The 22300-nt window shown below is 37.5% G+C and overlaps 1 protein-coding gene across 1 annotated transcript in view; it reads right to left on the bottom strand.

Moving 5' to 3' along the window:
• TBC1D4 (TBC1 domain family member 4) overlaps nt 1-22300 on the bottom strand; it is a 411701-nt gene that overhangs the window by 174437 nt on the left and 214964 nt on the right. Inside the window, 1 exon segment of the mRNA XM_053707925.1 lies at nt 12936-13529. Coding sequence (XP_053563900.1) covers nt 12936-13529 — 594 coding nt within the window.

Below are 22300 nucleotides of genomic sequence, written 5' to 3'. Positions count from 1 at the left end.
CGGGACAACTTGCTCCTGCAGAAGATTTTAATAAATCAACAATAATTTTTATCCCAAAACCAGGGAAAGACCCACAGCGAATCATATAGACCAATATCATTATTGAATATTGACTACAAAATAATGACAAGTATTATAGCAAAAAGACTACATACATCCTTGGAAGGATTAGTCCATCAGGACCAAACTGGCTTTATGAAAGGGCGTTCATCTAATGTCAATTTGAGCAAATTATATTTAACAATTGCGGACGCCTGGTATAATAAAAAATGTAATAAGGAAAACAGTAAAGATGATTTATCGGTAATAGCACTAGACGCACATAAAGCTTTTGAGGCCCATTTATCAAGCTCCGTATGGAGCTTGAAGGGCCATGTTTTTGGCGAGCCTTCAGACTTGCCAGAAATACCATTTATGAAGCAGCGGTCTAAAGACCGCTGCTCCATAACATGTCCGCCTACTCTGTGGAGGTGGACAGAGATCACGTTAAATCAACCCGATCGAACACGATCGGGTTGATTGACACCCCCTGCTAGCGGCCGATTGGCAGCGAATCTGCAGTGGGCGGTGTTGCACCAGCAGCTCACAAGAGCTGCTGGTGCAATGCTGAATGCGGAGAGCATATAGCATATTTAGCGCTGGTCAGATCATGTCGGACAGACATTTGTTAAATAGGCCCCATAGACTCAATTATATGGGACCATATATTCACCACACTAACTAAATTTGGCTTTTCGGGTAATTGTTATAATATGATAGAACGACTATATAGGAAATCTCAGGCAATGTTAGTTATAAATAAACATAAAACAAGCCGTTTTCCATTATTGAGAGGAACGCAGCAAGGGTGTCCTCTTTCTCCTTTAATTTTTAATTTAGCCCTAGAACCATTATTGATAGCATTAAGACTAAATATCCCAGGAATAAGAATCCAGGGTAAAGAGATTAAATTAGCAGTATATGCAGACAACCTGTTGATTTTTACGAAACAATCAACAGTAAATTTTAAACGCATCTGTCAAATTGTGGAAATGTATGGAACCTTCTCTGGTTATAAAATTAACACAAATAAGTCAGAAGTTTAATGGATTCATAGAAAACTAGATTCAGATACGCAAACCTTTAAAGAAGTCTATTTAGGGCTTAAATTCTCGGCAGATCCAAACTAAATATACTCTTTAAATATAAGAGAAGCTGTCAGGAAATTTTCGGAAACACTTAAACATTGGGAAACTCTCCCTCTTTCACTGTATGGTAAAATAAACTTATTGAAAATGATAGTATTACCATGTCTTTCAAAATATCCTACTGCTAATTAAAAAAAAACGAAATAAAGAAGATCAACGTATCCATTAAAAGGTATTTATGGGGGAATAAGAAAGTAAGATTAAGCCATGAGAAACTAATGCTTCAAAGAAAATATATGGGTCTGGCCTTACCAAATGTCCCTCTATATAATTTAGTGGCAATAGGGAAGATTGCTCTGGATTGGTTACTGGAGATAGGACATTTTACTATACCAGAGCTTGAACCCACATTAGTTAAACCCCTATATTGGAGAAATATTGTCCATCTGGAAATTAAGGATCTCCCGATTTATATTAAGAAAATAGATTTATTGAAGGACCCAATAATAGCATGGCATAGAATTTGCAAAAAATTAAACTTCAAATTTGCAGTGTCACAGTTTCTAGCTATTAAGGGAAACCAGGATTACCAATTGGGATATTTATCTAATGTAGGTTCGGTATGGAAAGATGTCGGGTTAGTGAACATTTTGGAGTTATCCAAAAACAATTTTATCTTAAACAGGAACAATATTATGCATATTTAGAAGTAAGAGATTATTGCATGAAATGTATTAGATTACATGGGAAAATATGGGATTACCCCCCACTTGTACCAGTTCTGAATGCATATAAGAATGGCAATTTCTCTATCTCCTTAATATATAACATTATAAATAATATAAATTATGAGAGTATATTAGAGAAGACTGTAGTAAAGTGGAGAGATATGCAATTTCCCAACTTGTTAGTGCAGACAGTCCTACAGAGCATAAAAAAGGTAGAGGAAGCTTCTCTCTCAATGACAATGCGTGAACAACACGCTAAAATAATTTGGATGACATATATTACGCCAGAGAATGGGCGTAAATGGGGGAATAGGCAAAAGGAATATAAGTGCGAAAAATGTAGCATGGGGAAAGCACTGTTTATGGACTTGCCTGAAGCTACAAAAATTTTGGAGAATGGTATTTTATTGGGCTAATAAATTGTGTAATGCTCAACTGCTCCCCCAAGCAGAACAAGTTATTTTTTTACACTTTAATAGAAATGAAATCTCTCAGTGTAGAACCTTTATTAATATGCTAATTTTATTAAGCAGAAACCTGATTCTAAAAGGATGGAAAAATATACGGGCACCTCCCCTTAAATAATGAAAAAATGTGGTACAGAAGTAATTCTTAATAGAGCAAAACGATATAAGGTATAACTTGGAGAACAATGTTGAAAGGTTCTTCGAAAAATGGAAATATTGTATTAGAAGATTAGAGAGGGACACACAAAAGGAACTAATTGCAAGGTATGAAAATACCCAGTATATAATAGAGAGCAGGTTGAGAAACGAATGGCTCTGATGGGATCTAGTAGGAGGAGAGGGGCAGCAAGCAGGAACAATGTATACTTCAGGTTGAAGTTGATATTTCACTTTATTTTCTGTGACATTATGAATATATCCCTGCCTTGTGGGAAGTATGAAAGCCCATAAGTACTTTAAGCTGATTTTTTTTTATGCTACTCGCTCATAAATAAAAAATTGTGAGGCTACTTTTTTTGGCATATGCGGATACGTACAATACAGGTAATGGGATATTATGTCATACTTTATAATGTACAAGCTTCTGTATATATTTGAATGTTGATGCATATGCAAGGTTATAATTTTTACCTGTATTGTTACTAATAATTTTTACCTCAATAAAAAAAGGGCTTAGAAATTAGAATATGAGCCTACCTAGGTTTAGTTTTCAACTAAGAATAACAAGAGAATAATTTGATGATAAAAGTAAATTGGAAAGTTTTTTAAAATTACATGCACTATCTAAATCATGAAAGTTTAATTTTGACTAGACTGTCCCTTTAAGTACCCTGAGAATTAGGATATGTTTTTTTATTATTTTGAAATAGTATTGGATGATTAAAGGGACATGAAACCCAAAACATTTATTTTGTGATTCAGATAGCACATACAATTTTAAACAACTTTCCAAATCGGTTCTATTATCTAATTTGCTTTATTCTCTTGATATTGTTTGTTGAAGGAGTAGTAATGCACTACTCAGAGCTTGCTGAAAGCCAATGAAAAGAGATGTATATGTGCAGCCACCAATCATCAGCTTCTGAGTCTACCTAGGTCTCCTTTTCAACAAAGGATACAAATAGAATAAAACAAATTAGATAATAGAAATAAACTAGAAAGTTATTTACAATTGCATGCTCTTTCTGAATCGTTAAAGACAAAAGAAAATGTATGCTTACCTGATAAATGTATTTCTTTTTTGACATGATAAGTCCACGGATCATCTAATTACTACCGGGGAATATCCCTCCTGCCCAGCAGGAGGCGGCAAAGAGCACTACAGCAAAGTTGTTAAATATCACCTACCTTCCCTCCCACTCCTGTCATTCGACCGAAGTAAAGGAGAGAAAGGAAGTAACAAGGTGCAGAGGTGTCTGAAGTTTATAACAAACTAACAACCTGTCTATATAGAACAGGGCGGGCGGTGGACTCATCGTGTCAAAAAAGAAATACATTTATCAGGTAAGCATAAATTTTCTTTTCTTTTTAATGACACGATGAGTCCACGGATCATCTAATTACTACTGGGAATCAATACCCAAGCTAGAGTACACATATGATAAGGGAGGGACAAGACAGGGAACCTAAACGGAAGGCACCACTGCTTGAAGAACCTTTCTCCCAAAAGCGGCCTCAGCAGAGGCAAAGGTGTCAAATTTATAAAACTTTGAAAAAGTGTGAAGAGAGGACCAAGTTGCAGCCTTGCAAATCTGTTCCACAGAAGCTTCATTTTTTAATGCCCATGAGGAAGCAACAGCCCTCGTGGAATGAGCCATAATTCTCTCTGGAGGCTGCTGTCCAGCAGACTCATAGGCAAAACGTATGATACTTTTCAGCCAAAAAGAAAGAAAAGTAGCCGTGGCTTTCTGTCCCTTACGTTTTCTGAGAAAACCACAAATAAGGCAGAAGACTGACGAAAATCCTTAGTTGCCTGTAGGTAAAATTTTAGCGCACGTACCACATCTAAATTGTGCAGAAGCCGTTCCTTCTCAGAAGGATTAGGACACAAGGAAGGAACAACAATCTCCTGATTAATTTTCCGGTCAGAAACTACTTTTGTATGTAAAACTACCTTATCCAAATGAAAAATAAGGTAAGGAGACTCATACTGCAATGCCCAGAGCTCTGACACTCTACGAGCAGATGAAATAGCAACAAGAAACAAAACTTTCCAAGATAACAACCTAATATCTAAGGAATGCATAGGCTCAAACGGAGCCCCTTGAAGAACTTTAAGAACTAAATTAAGACTCCATGAAGGAGTAACTGGTTTGAACACAGGCTTGATCCTGACCAAGGGCTGAGTACGTCCGCCAGACGCTTATGTAACAAACTAGATAAGGCAGATATTTGACCCTTTAGGGAACTTGTCAATAATCCTTTCTCCAAACCCTCTTGGAGAAATGAGAAAATTCTAGGAATCCTAACTCTACTCCAAGAGTAGCCCTTGGATTCACACCAATAGAGATATTTACGGCATATCTTGTAGTAAATCCTTCTAGTTACAGGTTTACGAGCCTGAATCATGGTCTCTATGACCAATTCTGAAAAGCCCTGATTGGATAAAATTAAGCGTTCAATCTCCAAGCAGTCAGCTTCAGAGAAACTAGATTTGGGTGAAGGAAGGGCCCTTGAATTAGAAGGTCCTTCCTCAACGGAAGTCTCCAAGGTTGAAGAGACGACATGTCCACCAGATCTGCATACCAAATCCTGCGAGGCCAAGCCGGTGCAATGAGGATCACCGACGCCCTCTCCTGCTTGATTCGAGCAATGACCCGAGGAAGAAGAGCAAACGGAGGAAATAGGTATGCTAGACTGAAGGTTTAAGATACCACCAGGGCGTCTATCAGTACCGCCTGAGGGTCCCTGGACCTCGATCCGTGCCTCCGAAGCTTGGCATTCTGTCGAGATGCAATGAGATCCAATTCTGGCTGACCCCATTTGAGAATCAGGCTGGAAAACACTACCGGATGGAGTTCCCACTCTCCCGGATGAAAGGTCTGCCTGCTCAGGAAGTCCGCCTCCCAGTTGTCCACTCCTGGGATGTGGATCGCCGACAGACAGCAAGAGTGCGTTTCCGCCCACTGAATTATTTTGGTTACCTCTGTCATTGCTAAGGAACTCCTCGTTCCTTCCTGATGATTGATGTAAGCCACTGAAGTTATGTTGTCCGACTGGAACCTGATAAACTGGGCGGAGGCTAACTGGGGCCAGGCCAGAAGAGCATTGAAGATCGCTCTCAGCTCCAGAACGTTTATAGGCAGAACAGACTCTGACTGAGTCCAAACTCCCTGAGCCTTTAGGGATCCCCAGACTGCTACCCATCCTATAAGGCTGGCGTCTGTTGTCACAATCACCCAAGAGGGTCTGGGAAAGCAGGTTCCCTGGGAGAGATGATCCTGAGACAGCCAACATCGAAGAGAATCCTTTGTCTTCTGCTCTAGTAGTATTCATGGAGACAAATCTACATAATCTCCGTTCCATTGACTGAGCATGTTTAACTGCAGAGGTCTGAGTTGGAAACGAGCGAACGGGATGATGTCCATTGCCGCCACAATCAGCCCGATTACCTCCATGCACTGAGCCACTGAAGGCCGAGGATCGGACTGAAGTGCTAGGCAAGAATCGAAAATCTTTGATTTCCTGACTTCTGTCAGAAAAATCTTCATTAATAGGGAATCTATTATGGTTCCCAAGAAAGTTACCCTTGTATTTGTAATTAAGGAGCTCTTTTCCAAATTGACCTTCCATCCGTGAGATTGCAGGAAAGATAACAACATTTCCGTGTGAGACCTTGCTTGTTGAAAGGATGGTGCCTGGACCAGGATGTCGTCCACATAGGGCGCCACTGCAATGCCCCGTAATCGGAGCACTGCCAACAGAGATCGCAGAACCTTTGAGAAAATTCTGGGAGCTGTGGCAAGGCCGAAAGGAAGAGCCACAAATTGGAAGTGTTTGTCTAGAAAGGCAAACCTTAGAAACCTGTGATGATCCCTGTGGATGGGAACATGCAGGTACACATCCTTTAAATCCACCGTTGTCATAAATTGACCCTCTTGGACCAAAGGAAGAATGGAACAAATAGTTTCCATCTTGAAGGACGGTACTCTGAGATATTTGTTTAGACTCTTGAGATCTAAAATCGGTCTGAAGGTTCCCTCTTTTTTGGGAACCATGAACAAATTTGAATAAAATCCCAGACCCTGTTCCTGCATCGGAACAGGAACTATCACTCCCAGGTCGAAGAGGTCTCTTACACAGTGTAAGAACGCCTTTCTTTTTGTCTGGTCTACAGATAATCTTGAAAGCAGAAACCTGCATCTGGGAGGACAACTTTTGAACTCTAGTTTGTATCCCTGGGACACTATGTCCACTGCCCAGGGATCCTGAACATCTTGAACCCAAGCCTGAGCGAAGAAGGAAAGCCTGCCCCCTACAAGATCATGTCCCAGATCGGGGGCAGGCCCTTCATGCTGTCTTTGATTCAATAGTAGGCTTCTTGGATTGTTTTCCCTTATTCCAAGACTGATTGGGTCTCCAGGAAGGTTTAGACTGATCTTGCTTGGAAGAGGAAGCGGAAGAATTTCCCTTGAAATTTCGAAAGGAACGAAAATGACGTCCCTTTTGCTTGTTTCTCTTATCCTGAGGGAGAAGATAAACCTTCCCTCCCGTAATATCAGAGATTATTTCTGTTAATCCCGGTCCAAACAAAGTCTTTCCCTTGTAAGGAATCGCCAAAAGTTTAGACTTAGATGACACATCCACAGACCAAGGTTTTAACCATAAGGCTCTGCGGGCTAGAACAGCAAAACCTGATATTTTTGTTCCTAGTTTGATAACCTGTAGTGAAGCATCAGTAATAAAGGAATTAGCTAACTTAAAGGGACAGTCAAGTCCAAAAAAAACCTCTCATTTTTCAAATAGGGCATGTAATTACTTTTATCAACAATTTTGCTTTGTTCTCTTGGTATTCTAGTTGAAAGCAAACCTAGGAAGGCTCATATGATAATTTTTAAGTCCTTGAAGGATGCCTCTTTTTTATTATCTTTTCACAGCAGGGGAGAGCTAGTACATGTCAGCCAAACAGATAAAATTGTAATCCGTGGCTAGTGGCAGACACTGCACTAATTGGCTAAAATGCAAGTCAATAGTTAATAACTAAAAGTCATGTGATTAGGGGAGGTCAGAAGATGCTTAGATACCAGTTAGTCACAGAAGTAAAACGTGTATTAATATAACTGTGTTAGTTATGCAAAACTGGGGAATGCAGGTTGCCATTTTAACCCCTGGTGTACATACATCTTCTTGAGTAACCCATCTAATTTTTTTATCCATAGGATCCTTAAAGGCACAACTATCCTCTATGGGTATAGTAGTTCTCTTAGCCAGAGTGGAAACTGCCCCTTCCACCTTGGGTACTGTTTGCCAAGACTCCCTGATAGAATCCGCTATGGGAAACATCTTTTTAAATATAGGAGATGGGGAAAAAGGGATACCCGGTCTCTCCCATTCCTTAGAAATGATCTCAGTAGCTCTATCTGGCACAGGAAAAACCTCCCCCGAGGAAGGTACATCAAAATATTTGTTTAGCTTACTGGATTTCTTAGGATTGACTACGACCATGGTGTCGCTGTCGTCTAAGGTAGCTAAAACCTCTTGAGTAACAGACGGAGGTGTTCTAGCTTAAACCTGAAAGATACAACTTCAGTATCAGGAAGAGGAATTACACTGTCAGTAGGATCTGAAGGTGACATTTCAGATTCTAAGGTATCCTCCTCCTCAGGCTTCTGGGAGGGGGCATTCGAAATAGCAACAACTGCGTCAGAAACCTCGCTTTACTGAATGTCTGATTTTCCTCTTACGCTTACCCTGCAACATTAGAAAAGCAGACAACGCATCAGAAACTGCAGAAGACATGAGAGAAGCGATGTCTTGTAAAGTAACTCCAGAAGAAGTTATAGAGGAAGTGCAGGGCACTGCATGTGAAGGCGGAAAAATTTGGGATGCTTGAGGAGAAAGCTGTGGCATAAATTAAACATTGTCATTAGATTCCTGAACAGCATCCTCCTTGTAAAATGTCGGTTCAGAAAAAAGTCTATCCCTATAGTTTAAAGTCCTCTCAATACATGAGGAACAGAAAGGGATTGGTGGTTCCACATTGGCATCAAAACACAAAGAACAAGTGGCATTTTGCAGAGCCTCTTGGTCCATTCTGACTCACAATAAGACAATTTATGAATAGAAAACTTAAGTTTTTTGATAAAAAGTCAAAACATAAAAAACTTTAATTTTTAAATGGTAACTTTTTTACTCCCTTTTTTTATTTCTTAAAGGGACACTCAATCAAAATTATACTTTCATTAGTCAGATAGAGCATGCCATTTTAAACAACTTTCCAATTTACTTCCATTAACAAAATGTGCACAGACTTTTTATATTTAAACTTTTTTGAGTCACCAGCTCCTACTGAGCATGTGCAAGAATAAGTGTGTATGCATTTGTGAATGGCTGATGGCTGTCACATGGTACGTGTATGCATTTGTGATTGGTTGATGGCTGTCACATGGTACAGGGGGAGTGGAAAAAGACATAATTTTTAAAATTGTTAGAAAAAAATCTACTATTTATTTGAAGTTCAGACTAAGTGCTATTGCATTGTCTTGTTATCTTGCATTTGTTGATTATGCAAATCTACTGTGTTGACTGGTCCTTTAAGTGCAGAGAGGACAGAAGTTTTAAAAAAAAAGATCACCTCTACACCTCAGCAGTACTTTGCTGAGGTGCCTACCTGTTAGTTGCAACCAACCCCCTCTGAGCAGGAGTTTTTTCCTCACTAACAAAAACAGAACTTATCAGCAGCTGTTGAGAGTCGGTCTCCGGTCCTAAATATGCATATAAATGCCAGAAAATGCGTAATAGGAAAAGGAGCTAAAGCACTTCACCCTCCGTTAACAGGAAATACACTAGAAAAAGGCGCGCAAAGCAAATTGCGCCTCCTGAAGTACCGCCAATCGTGGGCGTGCCAATAAGTTATCTCCGGTCGGTATGATAGTTATGAAACCGCCGGGAAATGTGAAACCACCAAAGGAAATTTCTTGCCCCAGTGCCTGCGACTATGCTGTCCATAGTATCCCCCATTACATAGGAGAATCTATGTCTAATAAATAAAGTGCCCATACCAATGAGGCTATGCTATTGTCCCATCCTGTGAAATAAAGTGCCCAACCTTTTCTGAGTTTCCATTAACCCAGGAATAAAAGTCAGCACTTACCTCATATTCTGCCCGACAGCAAGGCAACTCCCAGGTTTGAGAGGTCCTCTCCCTCACATGGACCTGTGAAATAAAGGAAAGGACTGAGTAATATCCCTCAGTTTTTCAGAAGTAGGGCAGCATCAGTATATGGGAGGTGCAGTGAGAATTATGTCCCACAAATTCCCATTGCTCTAAAGCCACCACTGCTCTACTGAAGAGACCGATATGGACTACAGCTACACCCTAGGACAAAGCAGCACAATCTTGCACTACTTTAAAAATAATAAACTCTTGATTGAAGGATCTTAACACCTAACTTTACGATTTCCTTGCTCTAACGTAGGCAACTGGGGTGGGAGGGAAGGGAGGTGATATTTAACAGCTTTGGTGTGGTGCTCTTTGCCGCCTCCTGCTGGGCAGGAGTGATATTCTCCATTAGTAATTAGATGATCCATGGACTTATCGTGTCACTAAAAAGAAAAAATTGGGTTTAGTGTCCCTTTAAGATCGAACATTTCAAGTTACTTCTGCTATCAAATTTAGTTAATCCTCTTGGTATCCTTTATTGAAAAGCATAAATAAGAAGGCAATGGAGAATCAAAGCGCTACAGGGAGCTTGCTGGGGATTGGAGGGTGAACACATGCCTCTTGTCACTGGCTCATTGGAAGTGTTAATTTATCTCCTAGGAGTGTATTAATGCTTTGGGGCTAAAGTTATAGAGACATTAAAGACCTCAATAGTTTTACATAAAATGTTTAGTTATGCATAATGAAGCTGCTTTGCAATATATTTTCATTGTTTATTTTGCCTCCTTTTCATGTAATTTAACTCTGAAAATTGAGCAATTTCTAATTCTCAGAACATGAAATGTACCCTGTGATTTTCAAGGCTAACCTTGTTATACATATGTCCCTAAATTAACTTTATCAGATAACAACTGCAAAACAATGCATTCTATACTAACTTTATGATCAGGGCTATACGTGTTGTTTGTGGAATAAAGCCCAGATTGGCTCTTCCCAACAAGGCAAATGGTTGGTAGAGTTTGGTTATTAAAAAAAAAAAATTACAGTAAAGGATGTTTTTATTTAATTTAAAAATGTTAAGACTTGAATGATATGTTATTCTATAGCAACACAACAGAAATGTCTTGTAATTACAAGGTGTTCGCTGTGCCTTTAACTTAGTGTTTAACCTCAGCATAGTTATGTGAAAGCAATCACGCATTAACCAAAAGTGCTAGCATATTAGATCATTTTCTTTTTGCATTTGTATGTCCCTTTAAATTATTTTTTTTTAATTTAGTTTGCAAAAAAAATAACCTGATATGTTAATGTAAAAACGTTTATGTTTTGACCTTAATGTCCTTTCAGGATGTACAAATGTGCTGAAAAGTGATTTGTCTTAGACAGGGTGTGAGAAAAGTGTGATATAGTCACTTGAGTCATTCATGTTTTAAAGCACAGAAACTAGATAGGCCCTCATAAGCACTGGAAGAGAACGTCCTTCAAACTCAGCACAGAAAGTGGAATGGGTTATAACTTGCCAGATGACACTTTTTTTTATTCTACCATGTATAATAGTTGCAAAACTACATATATTTAAGTCTATTAACACAAAATGTTACGTAAAAATAAATAGAACTTTTTTTGTCTTTTGTATGGGATAAAATACATTTTGCTTGACCTTAGAAGAATTAGTCATTGGAAATGTATAGTGACATACTTAAAATGAAAATAAAACCCCTGATAATTTACTAAAGCATAAGAAGCATTAGAGGGGAATCAGAAGTATCTGAATGATATGTGAATGATCATTAGCTTCTCAATCTGTCTCCCCATTCCAGCCTCTAACCAGAAATGAAAAGAGGGCTGTGGATCAAGAGTGGAGTGCGGTGTCAAGGCTGTATTACAGATTAGCTCCCTCTGCTTGTGAGAAAGTGTGTTAATTTTCTAGATATAATTTTTCATATAATTTGATATTATCTAATAGTGAACTTCACTTTAGGAAAAGCATTTTATTTTTAAATGTATATATGTACTAAATGTAAAATGATGTGATATTACCCAAGAAGCTCTCTGTTCTGAACAACTAAAAAGCCTCTATCCATAACACCCATTCACTATAGAGCTCAAAAATACATATATGTTTCTTTGGAAACTTAATTAGAGGCTGAAATAGATCATCACCATGGTATAGTGTTTTTAATCTTCAGATATCACTTGTGGTTATTTACCTTAGCTAGGGGTTTATTTATGTTCTAGTATTCACTCCGTTTGCTGTGGTTTTTTACTGAATAATTTTATAAATGTTTGGTAGCACTTGAATATTTGTTATATACACTGTCTGTTATTGTATAAGTAAGTAATTGTTCAGTATTAGAGATTAGTTTCTTTATCACAGTCTTAAACTAATTATACTGTCATAGAAATGCATGCTTGCCTGTTCTCTAGTTTTGAAAAATATCTACATAGAATATTTGCTCTTAATAGAAGTAGATTTATTTTTTTATTTTTTTACCACCGAGGTTGATCCATTCATAAGATGATACACAAAATGGTATGGTGAAGTCAAGAACGTGTAGGTGTCTTGAGCACTATATGACAGCGGTTTTAACAGCCTTACTTATAACAATGTTATTCCTACAGTGTTCACATGCACACTCATGAGCCTACTTCAGTATGTGTTCATGGAAAGGGGCAACGTTTCAACCAAGAAGATAAAGTGAAGAGGTACATTTGATAATAGAGTTGGAAATATTTTTTTAAAAAATTGTTCTGTCCCAATAATAAAAGTTTATTTTTTATTTCAATGGCACTCCGGTCAAAATAAACTTTTATGATTCAGAAAGACCATGCAGTTTTAAGACACTTTCCAATTAGCTTCCATTATGAAATTTTATATGGACACTTTCTGGGGAACAAGATCCTACTGAGCATGTGCACAATCTCACAGGTTATACGTATACTAGTCTGTGATTGGATGATATAGGGGGCCGGAAAATGAGAGAGAAAAATTGAAATTCGGAGTAGGTGTTAAATCATTGTCTTTTTATTATGCACTTGTAAATTATGCAATTCTACTGCATTTAGTGGTCCTTTAAAAAGAAAAAAAAAACATATTACCACTGCTAATTAGATTTCACTCTTAATATACCAGTACATTTTTAAAAAAAGTGCCAATTTAAGTATTCAGGAACAAATCCTGTATAGTTTTATCATTACACTACGACTAGCATTCCTACTGTTAATAGAGTAGCTTTATCTTTTGTTTCTTACAAAATGTATTACTAGATGACCATTAAAGAAAGAAATGTACCTGAAAGAGCATTGTTCGGTTCTTTTCAGAGTCGGAGGGTTGTACAAAGCTAGGTGCACTTGCGTGCCTCCTTCGTGGCTGTATTTTACCTTCATGTGCCCTCTTCTGAATGGTAACACTGCTGCACCGAGCTCTAAATTCTTGCTGATCCTCAAAGCCAGAGTCTTCTAAAATGCTTTCAGGAAACGATACTCGACAACTGCTTAGATTACTTTGGCTACCAACAGTAAATATCCCTGAACTGCCTCTAGAGGGAGCAACTGCATCATTGTCGTCATCTTGCTCCTGTAGTTGGTCATCAGATGGAGAAATTGGAACATCCACCTCAACCAAGGTGACTTCTGTACTGCAATCCAAACTGCGCTGTTGACTCAACAGCTTCAAGCGTTGCCGTTCGTGTTGGCTAAATTTCTCAATACAGTCATCAATAAGTGTTAATGGAGGTTTTTTATGGGCTATTACAACCTTTCCACAGTATAACACTTCATATTTTTGTGAGTTATAAAAGGCATCTTCATTGTCTCTGCTGGACTTGGAATCTTCTTTCAGGGCAACTTTGGAAACTTGTCGAATGCTACTGATGACATCCGAAACCTGAAATGAAAAAGTGAATAAGTACCATCATTTTAATGCTTAAGATCTAAATTCATGTGAGATTTTGAAATATACTTACATAACAAGCATAAAAACATTTATATTTTGTAATTTATTAGGTTCTAAAAATAATGTTTAATATTTATTTATAGTTAAATTATTAAAAAAACAACAACAAAGATGAGAAGAATACATAAACCCTGCTGTTGTAGGCCAAAATTGGAACCAACATGATGTATTTTAGTTTTGAATAGAGGCATTTTTGTAATAAACATGTTTTAGCAAAAATGCTTCTAATAAAATCTATAGCTGTTTCAAAAGTGTATATAAGTATGCACCGTGCACCAGCATTTTAAACACAACACTTTCCCAGATAGCCTAAGGTGATTGTACCATCTTGTAATGACTCAATTTGTTAATTGCTAACATGATACAAGCCCCACTGGTGCTCTAAGCAGCTGTAGTATTTAAAATGCTGGTGCACTGAGAATATCTAGTTATGCTTCACATATGTTAACACTAAAACAGTGATACATTTTGCTAAAAGCATTTTTGCCAACACATGTATATTGCAAATATGTTTCTATACAAAGATGAAATTAATCTATGTGCATTTACATTTTGACCACAATGTCCCTTTTAGGATTAATGTGAAAATGAAAAGGTCTCTATTATGAAATTGCAACCACAAGTTAAGAAGCAGCTGTGATTGACAACCCCTGTTCTTGTGTGATTAATCCTAACTTCCACCAGCCATGTATGCATCACTAGAGACAAGCCAGGTTCTCTACGTGTGAAACTTGTCCTCCCATTGCTTCTTGATTGGAGGCCACAATTGTGGATGAGTCATGAGTCTTGTTAGACGTCACTGACACAATAGATTTCCACTTGCTGCATTGATAAGCTGGTATAGCTCATACAAGCCAGTTTCAAAGTAAATTACAGTGAGGACAAAAAATAACATCTAATTAAACTGTGCATAGGGGTGGCAACGAGTTAAATGCTGTAGGTTAATGTTTAAATTTATATTTAACACCGTAAAGATAACACTAAGGTAATAATGGTTAAAATGTTAACTGCTACATTAAAGGCTAAAATAATATTGTTTATAAAAACCTTCAGGACAAAACTATGTTCCTCTAGGATTTGAATATAAAAAGGGAAATAGACAGGCTAAATGCATTGGGTTTTAGCATCAAACAGTGGGTCATTCCAAAAGATATCAATGTTTTCGTCCATGGAGAATTATTCTCACTAAACAGGTGATACAATGCATCTGTCAGGCAAGTGAGTACCAAAAGTATTCTACCAAAAGTATTTTGTAAATTGGTTGTCATTCAATAGTAAAAAAGTGAAATGTAATTTAAAAAAAAAAAAAACAGTTCACATTATCCTGTGTAGTCACAATCACTCAAAATAACAGCCACGTGAGCACTTGTCATCACACATAAGCTGCACTATTAGGGAGAAAAAACACACAAAGACATCCACAGGCAGTCAGCACCCACACGCACAGTCAGACAAAGCACCCCAGACATCCACAATCACAGAATAACAGCACCCACAGGCATCATCAAGAGGAGTTATTTTTCCAGCAAGACAGTAAGAGGCAGAGCTGGCCCTGCATCATGCCCAAAGGCTGGTGACTGTGTGGGGCTAAGGCAACCAGGCCCTGGCCCACCAGGCAAATGCCCTGTATGCCCAATAACCTATAGACATAAAATGGAACTTGCTTGAAAAGGATACAGTCATTTCAAAACGATTTGGGTTATTTTTAAGAGAATTAAAAAGTATGTGTAAATTGTGACAGCCATATATTTTCCAAACGAGATAAGAGATAGCTAATTATCTTATATTTTAATGTTACTATATAGCAACTAGTAAAGAAGTATGCTTGGTTAAAGAAATATGACACCCAAAAATGTTCTTTTGTGATTTAGTATTTTTTTTTCCTTGTTATGAGTTCACCTTAAAAAAATTGTATTTCTGTAGTTATACACATTCCCATCACCACTGAAAAAGATTGGGGACTGTATTCTGAGATGTGGATGGTTGTGGATTCAAGTAAATTTAATAACCTGCTAGATTTTATTTCGAAGTAAGTCTTCCAGATATGTATTGAAAAGTATATGCTCTCAAAATTGATCAAATATCAATACGCATATGTGTATCCTTATGTTTATTTATAGCACACACCATTAATTACCCCCTTTTATGCCAGTAACGCATGCTCCAATAATTACCCCCTTTTATGCCAGTAATGCATGCTCCATTAATTACCCCCTTTTATGCCAGTAACGCATGCACCATTAATTACCACCTTTTATGCCAATAACTCACACACCATTAATTACCCCCTTTTATGCCAGTAACGCATGCACCATTAATTACCCCCTTTTATGCCGGTAACGCATGCACCAGTAATTATGGTTGCCAGTTGTGCTCCATAAAAATACTGGATGATCTATAGGTGGGGTAACACAGTATCCCCCCAAAATCTCAACCTTAGTTCTCCACCCTTGATCCCACTATGTATATTTTTACACAACTGAGCAGTCATTGCATCCCATTGGTTGCCACCAACACATTGTATGCAGTAGTGATTTGACCCTTATGACTGCCAGGAGCACACACACAGCAATGATTTAACACACCCCCTTTAACACACATAACAGAAAGATCACAGTGTTACTTTTTAGTCCATATTTGTAATACATAAAGGCATAAGAGGCCCTTTAAATTTAGCTGATACTTAGGGGACTTGAAAAATACTGGACATTTTAATGTCCAGTATTTTTGTACATATTTTACTGAACAGCATGCTAAAATGCTGGACTGTCCAGTTAAAGACAACCCTACCAGTAATTAGCCCTTGGCCCCTCAGTAAAACAGAACATTAATTAAGCCCTTGGCTGTCACTAACATACAAACCAGTAATTACACTCTACATGGCAATAACACACAAAAACAAGTTATTAAACAATTTGATGCCAGGGCTACACAGATCATTTATTATCCATTTGAATGTTAGCAACTCTTAAAGGCATCTAATTACCTCCCTGCAGAGCTGCCAGTTGTTCTGGAATTTACAGGATTATCCAAACCTGACTCGATCAAACCCAATCCTAAAATTCTTAAACATCTCCCATAAACGCCCATTCGGAGCCCCACTCTGTACTATTCAGATGTCACTTGCATTTCACTCTCCCACCCTGGCTGCCAAGAACTGAGTTTTAATTAAATGTTTGGAAATATTTCATTGGATGTCAGTAACATAGTAACAATTATTATCTTCTTGGATGGCAGTTATTGACAGAGACCTTAAATTAACCGCTTAATGCCAGTAGAATTAACCAGTAACAAACACTAAATAAGCCCCGTGGTCATTGTTCCTCTTGCACCTTGCTCTCTGATGATGTTTCAACTGTACTCTTGGTAACTGTGTTGGCACTGTAACTTAGAATGGAAAGGGAGTATAGTGCTTCCCTGATAACCACACTGAAGTCAGTGAATGAGCTATCTAAGCCTGCATATGTTTGTCTTTTGTGATTGGCTAACTAGATGTGTTCAGCTAGCTGCCAGTAGTACGCTGTTCCTTCCGCAAAGGATAAAAAAGAGAATAAGGCATATTTGATAATAAATGTAAATTTGAAAGTTGTTTAAAATTGTTCTATCCAAATAATGAATTCAATTTTTGAGGTTTCCTGTCCCCATAATGATGTAATGCAAACAAATTTAAGACCTGTCAAAAAGCTTTAAAAGGACCAAAAACATTATCCTATTAAGCAGACCATTAAAACTTTCTTCAACAGAAGTGCAAACAGGATACATACTAGAACGTAAACTAATTTCATGTTACAAAATTAAAATTTTATATAGGGCACAGGGAGACAAAATGCTTTTTAGGGTAATAATAATTCACGGAATGAACAGAGGTTTACAGAGTTCATATTTTTTTTTCTCACAAGCTCATACATTGTACTGTTAGCTAACGAACAGAAGCCAAGATCTTGTGTAACAATGTCCTGTTTCATACCATAATGTTTTACCAGATATTTATTCAGTAGATTGCAAACATAAGTATGGCCTACAAGCTACAGGAAAAAATCTTTATTCCCATATTAATTCCCATTTTTTTAAAAAACATATGTCAAGTATTGTCACTGCAAAAATCAGCACAAATAAAAAAAAAAAAGTAAGCAAACAATTATTTACATAGGAATAAAGACTGCGTTTTGTATAGATATTTGCTTCCTTCACTTTTATATAACAATAAAATAATGAATTAAATTTATAGAATTATACAAACGGCCTGCGCACAAAAGGTACTTATAGGATAAATAAAATAGAGAATGAAAATGCATTAAACAAATTGATCAATACTTAACAAGCAGAGCCTTTACAGAGATGAAATAGTCTGCAGCCAAACTGTGTTTTAGCAGATAAATATTAGCAGTGTGCTCAGCTATAGACAGAACCTCTTTATGTTTTCTGATCCGCCACTTCAGCTTGAGTCTTTCAAACTGTGCTCTCATTGTTTCACATCAAACTTAAAAAAAATATATAAACTTAAATAAATAAAATACCAATACAGTACTGGACCCGTTTGCTTTTTGAAGAAATATTATTAGCTCATTATTCTCTTTAAAGGGACAGTATACACTCATTTTCATATAACTGCATGTAATAGACACTACTATAAAGAATAAGATGCACAGATACTGATATAAAAATTCAGTATAAAACCGTTTAAAAACGTACTTAGAAGCTTTAAGTTTAGCTCTGTTGAAAAGGCAGTTGGAAAGCCCACTGCAAGTGGGAAATAAGACACTCCCCCTTCTTTTGCATATGAAAAGACCCTTTACACAAACAGGAGCAAGCTGGAGAAGGTAGCTGACGGTATTCAAATAAAACTTTGGGGCTTGGTTAGGAGTCTGAAAATCAGAGCAATGTTATTTAAAAATAAGCAAAATTATACATTTTTAAAAAAAACAAACTTTATGGGCTTTATAAATAGATCATCTACAAAACATTTATGCAAAGAAAAAATGAGTGTATAATGGCCCTTTAAGGCTCCATCCTACCTGCCTACAGTCAGTTCTGTTTAAAGAGCCTTATCAAGCTCAAGATGAATTCTTTTGAATACATTCCCTACATATCTGACTGTTCCCTTCATATATGGAACCATTCAGCGTAGGGGAAAAATAACAAATGTTTTCTTTTTTAAAACAGTTTCAATTTAAAAAGAAAAGAGAACAATATTTATAATGACATGCTTACTTCTAAAATTTTTCAAAAAGAAAATTCAGCTAAAACATATAAAATATTAATGAGAACACTTTAAACATTTGTTTTTGCATAGATAACATAAAGAAAAATAATTAAAAACTGGTATTAATGTGTGTGTATGTGTGCTTCAAATCCCTAGGGATGTTATATATAGGGATGACATATGAACAGGGCCTTTATTTCTATATGTATTTTTTTATTATCTACATTGACATAGACCTTAAATTGTGCTTATTTCACTTTCTCCCATGAAGGCTTGGGTTAATACTTTTAGGCAATTTATGTGAGCTTGTGAGGTAATACACAGCGCCAAAGTTAAAACCACACAGGCTCCTCCTATAAGCAAGATCTCTCAACCAGATCTTAGGTGAAATAAAAAAAAATGAGGTATGCATAGCTAAAAAAAAAAGGCTAAAAAGTGTTGTAGATATGAAAGATTTATTCTCACAAAAGACACCAATATATAATTGGCTAAAACTACTAAAAATTACTGAAAATTAGTAATAAAATATGACCTTCTTGTTGTTAATAACAACTTTATCTGACATATGGAAATGATTATATAAAATGCACAAAAACATAATTTATGTAAGAACTTACCTGATAAATTAATTTCTTTCATATTAGCAAAAGTCTATGAGCTAGTGACGTATGGGATATACATTCCTACCAGGAGGGGCAAAGTTTCCCAAACCTCAAAATGCCTATAAATACACCCCTCACCACACCCACAAATCAGTTTAACGAATAGCCAAGAAGTGGGGTGATAAGAAAAAAGTGCGAAAGCATAAAAAATAAGGAATTGGAATAATTGTGCTTTATACAAAAAAATCATAACCACCACAAAAAAGGGTGGGCCTCTCTTGCTAATATGAAAGAAATGAATTTATCAGGTAAGTTCTTACATAAATTATGTTTTCTTTCATGTAATTAGCAAGAGTCCATGAGCTAGTGACGTATGGGATAATGAATACCCAAGATGTGGATCTTCCACGCAAGAGTCACTAGAGAGCGAGGGATAAAATAAAGACAGCCAATTCCGCTGAAAAATAATCCACACCCCAAACAAAGTTTAAATCATATAATGAAAAAAACTGAAATTATAAGCAGAAAAATCAAACTGAAACAGCTGCCTGAAGTACCTTTCTACCAAAGACTGCTTCAGAAGAAGAAAACACATCAAAATGGTTGAATTTAGTAAAAGTATGCAAAGAAGACCAAGTTGCTGCTTTGCAAATCTGATCAACCGAAGCTTCATTCCTAAATGCCCAGGAAGTAGAGACTGACCTAGTCGAATGAGCTGTAATCCTTTGAGGCGGAGTTCTACCCGACTCAACATAAGCATGATGAATCAAAGACTTTAACCAAGATGCCAAAGAAATGGCAGAGGCCTTCTGACCTTTCCTAGAACCAGAAAAGATAACAAATAGACTAGAAGTCTTTCGGAAATCTTTAGTAGCTTCAACATAATATTTCAAAGCTCTAACTACATCCAAAGAATGCAACAATCTTTCCTTAGAGTTCTTAGGATAGGACACAATGAAGGAACCACAATTTCTCTACTAATGTTGTTAGAATTCACAACCTTAGGTAAAAATTTAAATGAAGTTCGCAAAACCGCCTTATCCTGATGAAAAATCAGAAAAGGAGACTCACAAGAAAGAGCAGAAAATTCAGAAACTCTTCTAGCAGAAGAGATGGCCAAAAGAAACAAAACTTTCCAAGAAAGTAATTTAATATCCAGCGAATGCATAGGTTCAAACGGAGGAGCTTGAAGAGCCCCCAGAACCAAATTCAAACTCCAAGGAGGAGAAATTGACTTAATGACAGGTTTTATACGAACCAAAGCCTGTACAAAACAATGAATATCAGGAAGATTAGCAATCTTTCTGTGAAAAAGAACAGAAAGAGCAGAGATTTGTCCTTTCAAAGAACTTGCAGACAAACCTTTATCCAAACCATCCTGAAGAAACTGTAAAATTCTAGGAATTCTAAAAGAATGCCAAGAAAAATGATGAGAAGAACACCAAGAAATGTAAGTCTTCCAGACTCGATAATATATCTTCCTAGACACAGATTTACGAGCCTGTAACATAGTATCAATTACAGAGTCAGAGAAACCTCTATGACTGAGAATCAAGCGTTCAATCTCCATACCTTCAAATTTAAGGATTTGAGATCCTGATGGAAAAAAGGACCTTGCGATAGAAGGTCTGGTCTCAACGGAAGAGTCCACGGTTGGCAAGCAGCCATCCGAACAAGATCCGCATACCAAAACCTGTGAGGCCATGCTGGAGCCACCAGCAGAACAAACGAACGCTCCTTTAGAATCTTGGAAATCACTCTTGGAAGAAGAACTAGAGGCGGAAAGATATAGGCAGGATGATACTTCCAAGGAAGTGACAATGCATCCACTGCTTCCGCCTGAGGATCCCTGGATCTGGACAGATACCTGGGAAGCTTCTTGTTTAGATGAGAAGCCATCAGATCTATTTCTGGAAGTCCCCAGATTTGAACAATCTGAAGAAATACTTCTGGGTGAAGAGACAATTCGCCCGGATGTAGTGTTTGGCGACTGAGATAATCCGCTTCCCAATTGTCTATACCTGGGATGTGAACTGCAGAAATTAGACAGGAGCTGGATTCCGCCCATACAAGTATTCGAGATACTTCTTTCATAGCCAGAGGACTGTGAGTCCCTCCTTGATGATTGACATATGCCACGGTTGTGACATTGTCCGTCTGAAAACAAATGACATATGCCACGACTGAAGAGCTCTGAAAATCGCACGGAGTTCCAAAATGTTGATTGGTAATTTCGCCTCCTGAGATTCCCAAACCCCCTGCGCTGTCAGAGACCCCCATACAGCTCCCCAACCTGTCAGACTTGCATCCGTTGAGATCACAGTCCAGGTCGTAAGAACAAAAGAAGCCCCCTGAACTAAACGATGGTGGTCTGTCCACCACGTCAGAGAGTGTCGTACATTCGGTTTTAAAGATATTAATTGTGATATCTTTGTATAATCCCTGCACCACTGGTTCAGCATACAGAGCTGAAGAGGTCGCATGTGAAAACGAGCAAAGGGGATCGCGTCCGATGCAGCAGTCATAAGACCTAGAATTTCCATGCATAAGGCTACCGAAGGGAATGATTGAGACTGAAGGTTTTGACAAGCTGAAACCAATTTCAGACGTCTCTTGTCCGTCAATGACAGAGTCATGGACACTGAATCTATCTGGAAACCTAAAAAGGTTACCCTTGTCTGAGGAATCAATGAACTCTTTGGTAAATTGATCCTCCAACCATGTTCTCGAAGAAACGATACAAGTCGATTCGTATGAGATTCTGCTAAATGTGAAGACTGAGCAAGTACCAAGATATCGTCCAAATAAGGAAATACCACAATACCCTGTTCTCCGATTACAGATAGTAGGGCACTGAGAACCTTTGTAAAAATCCTTGGAGCTGTTGCTAGGCCAAA

The sequence above is a fragment of the Bombina bombina genome, chromosome 3 (genome assembly GCF_027579735.1).
Source record: "Bombina bombina isolate aBomBom1 chromosome 3, aBomBom1.pri, whole genome shotgun sequence".
Lineage (NCBI taxonomy): Eukaryota > Metazoa > Chordata > Amphibia > Anura > Bombinatoridae > Bombina > Bombina bombina.
The sequence above is the reverse complement of the archived record's forward strand: the minus strand, read 5'-3'. Positions and strand labels throughout refer to the sequence as shown.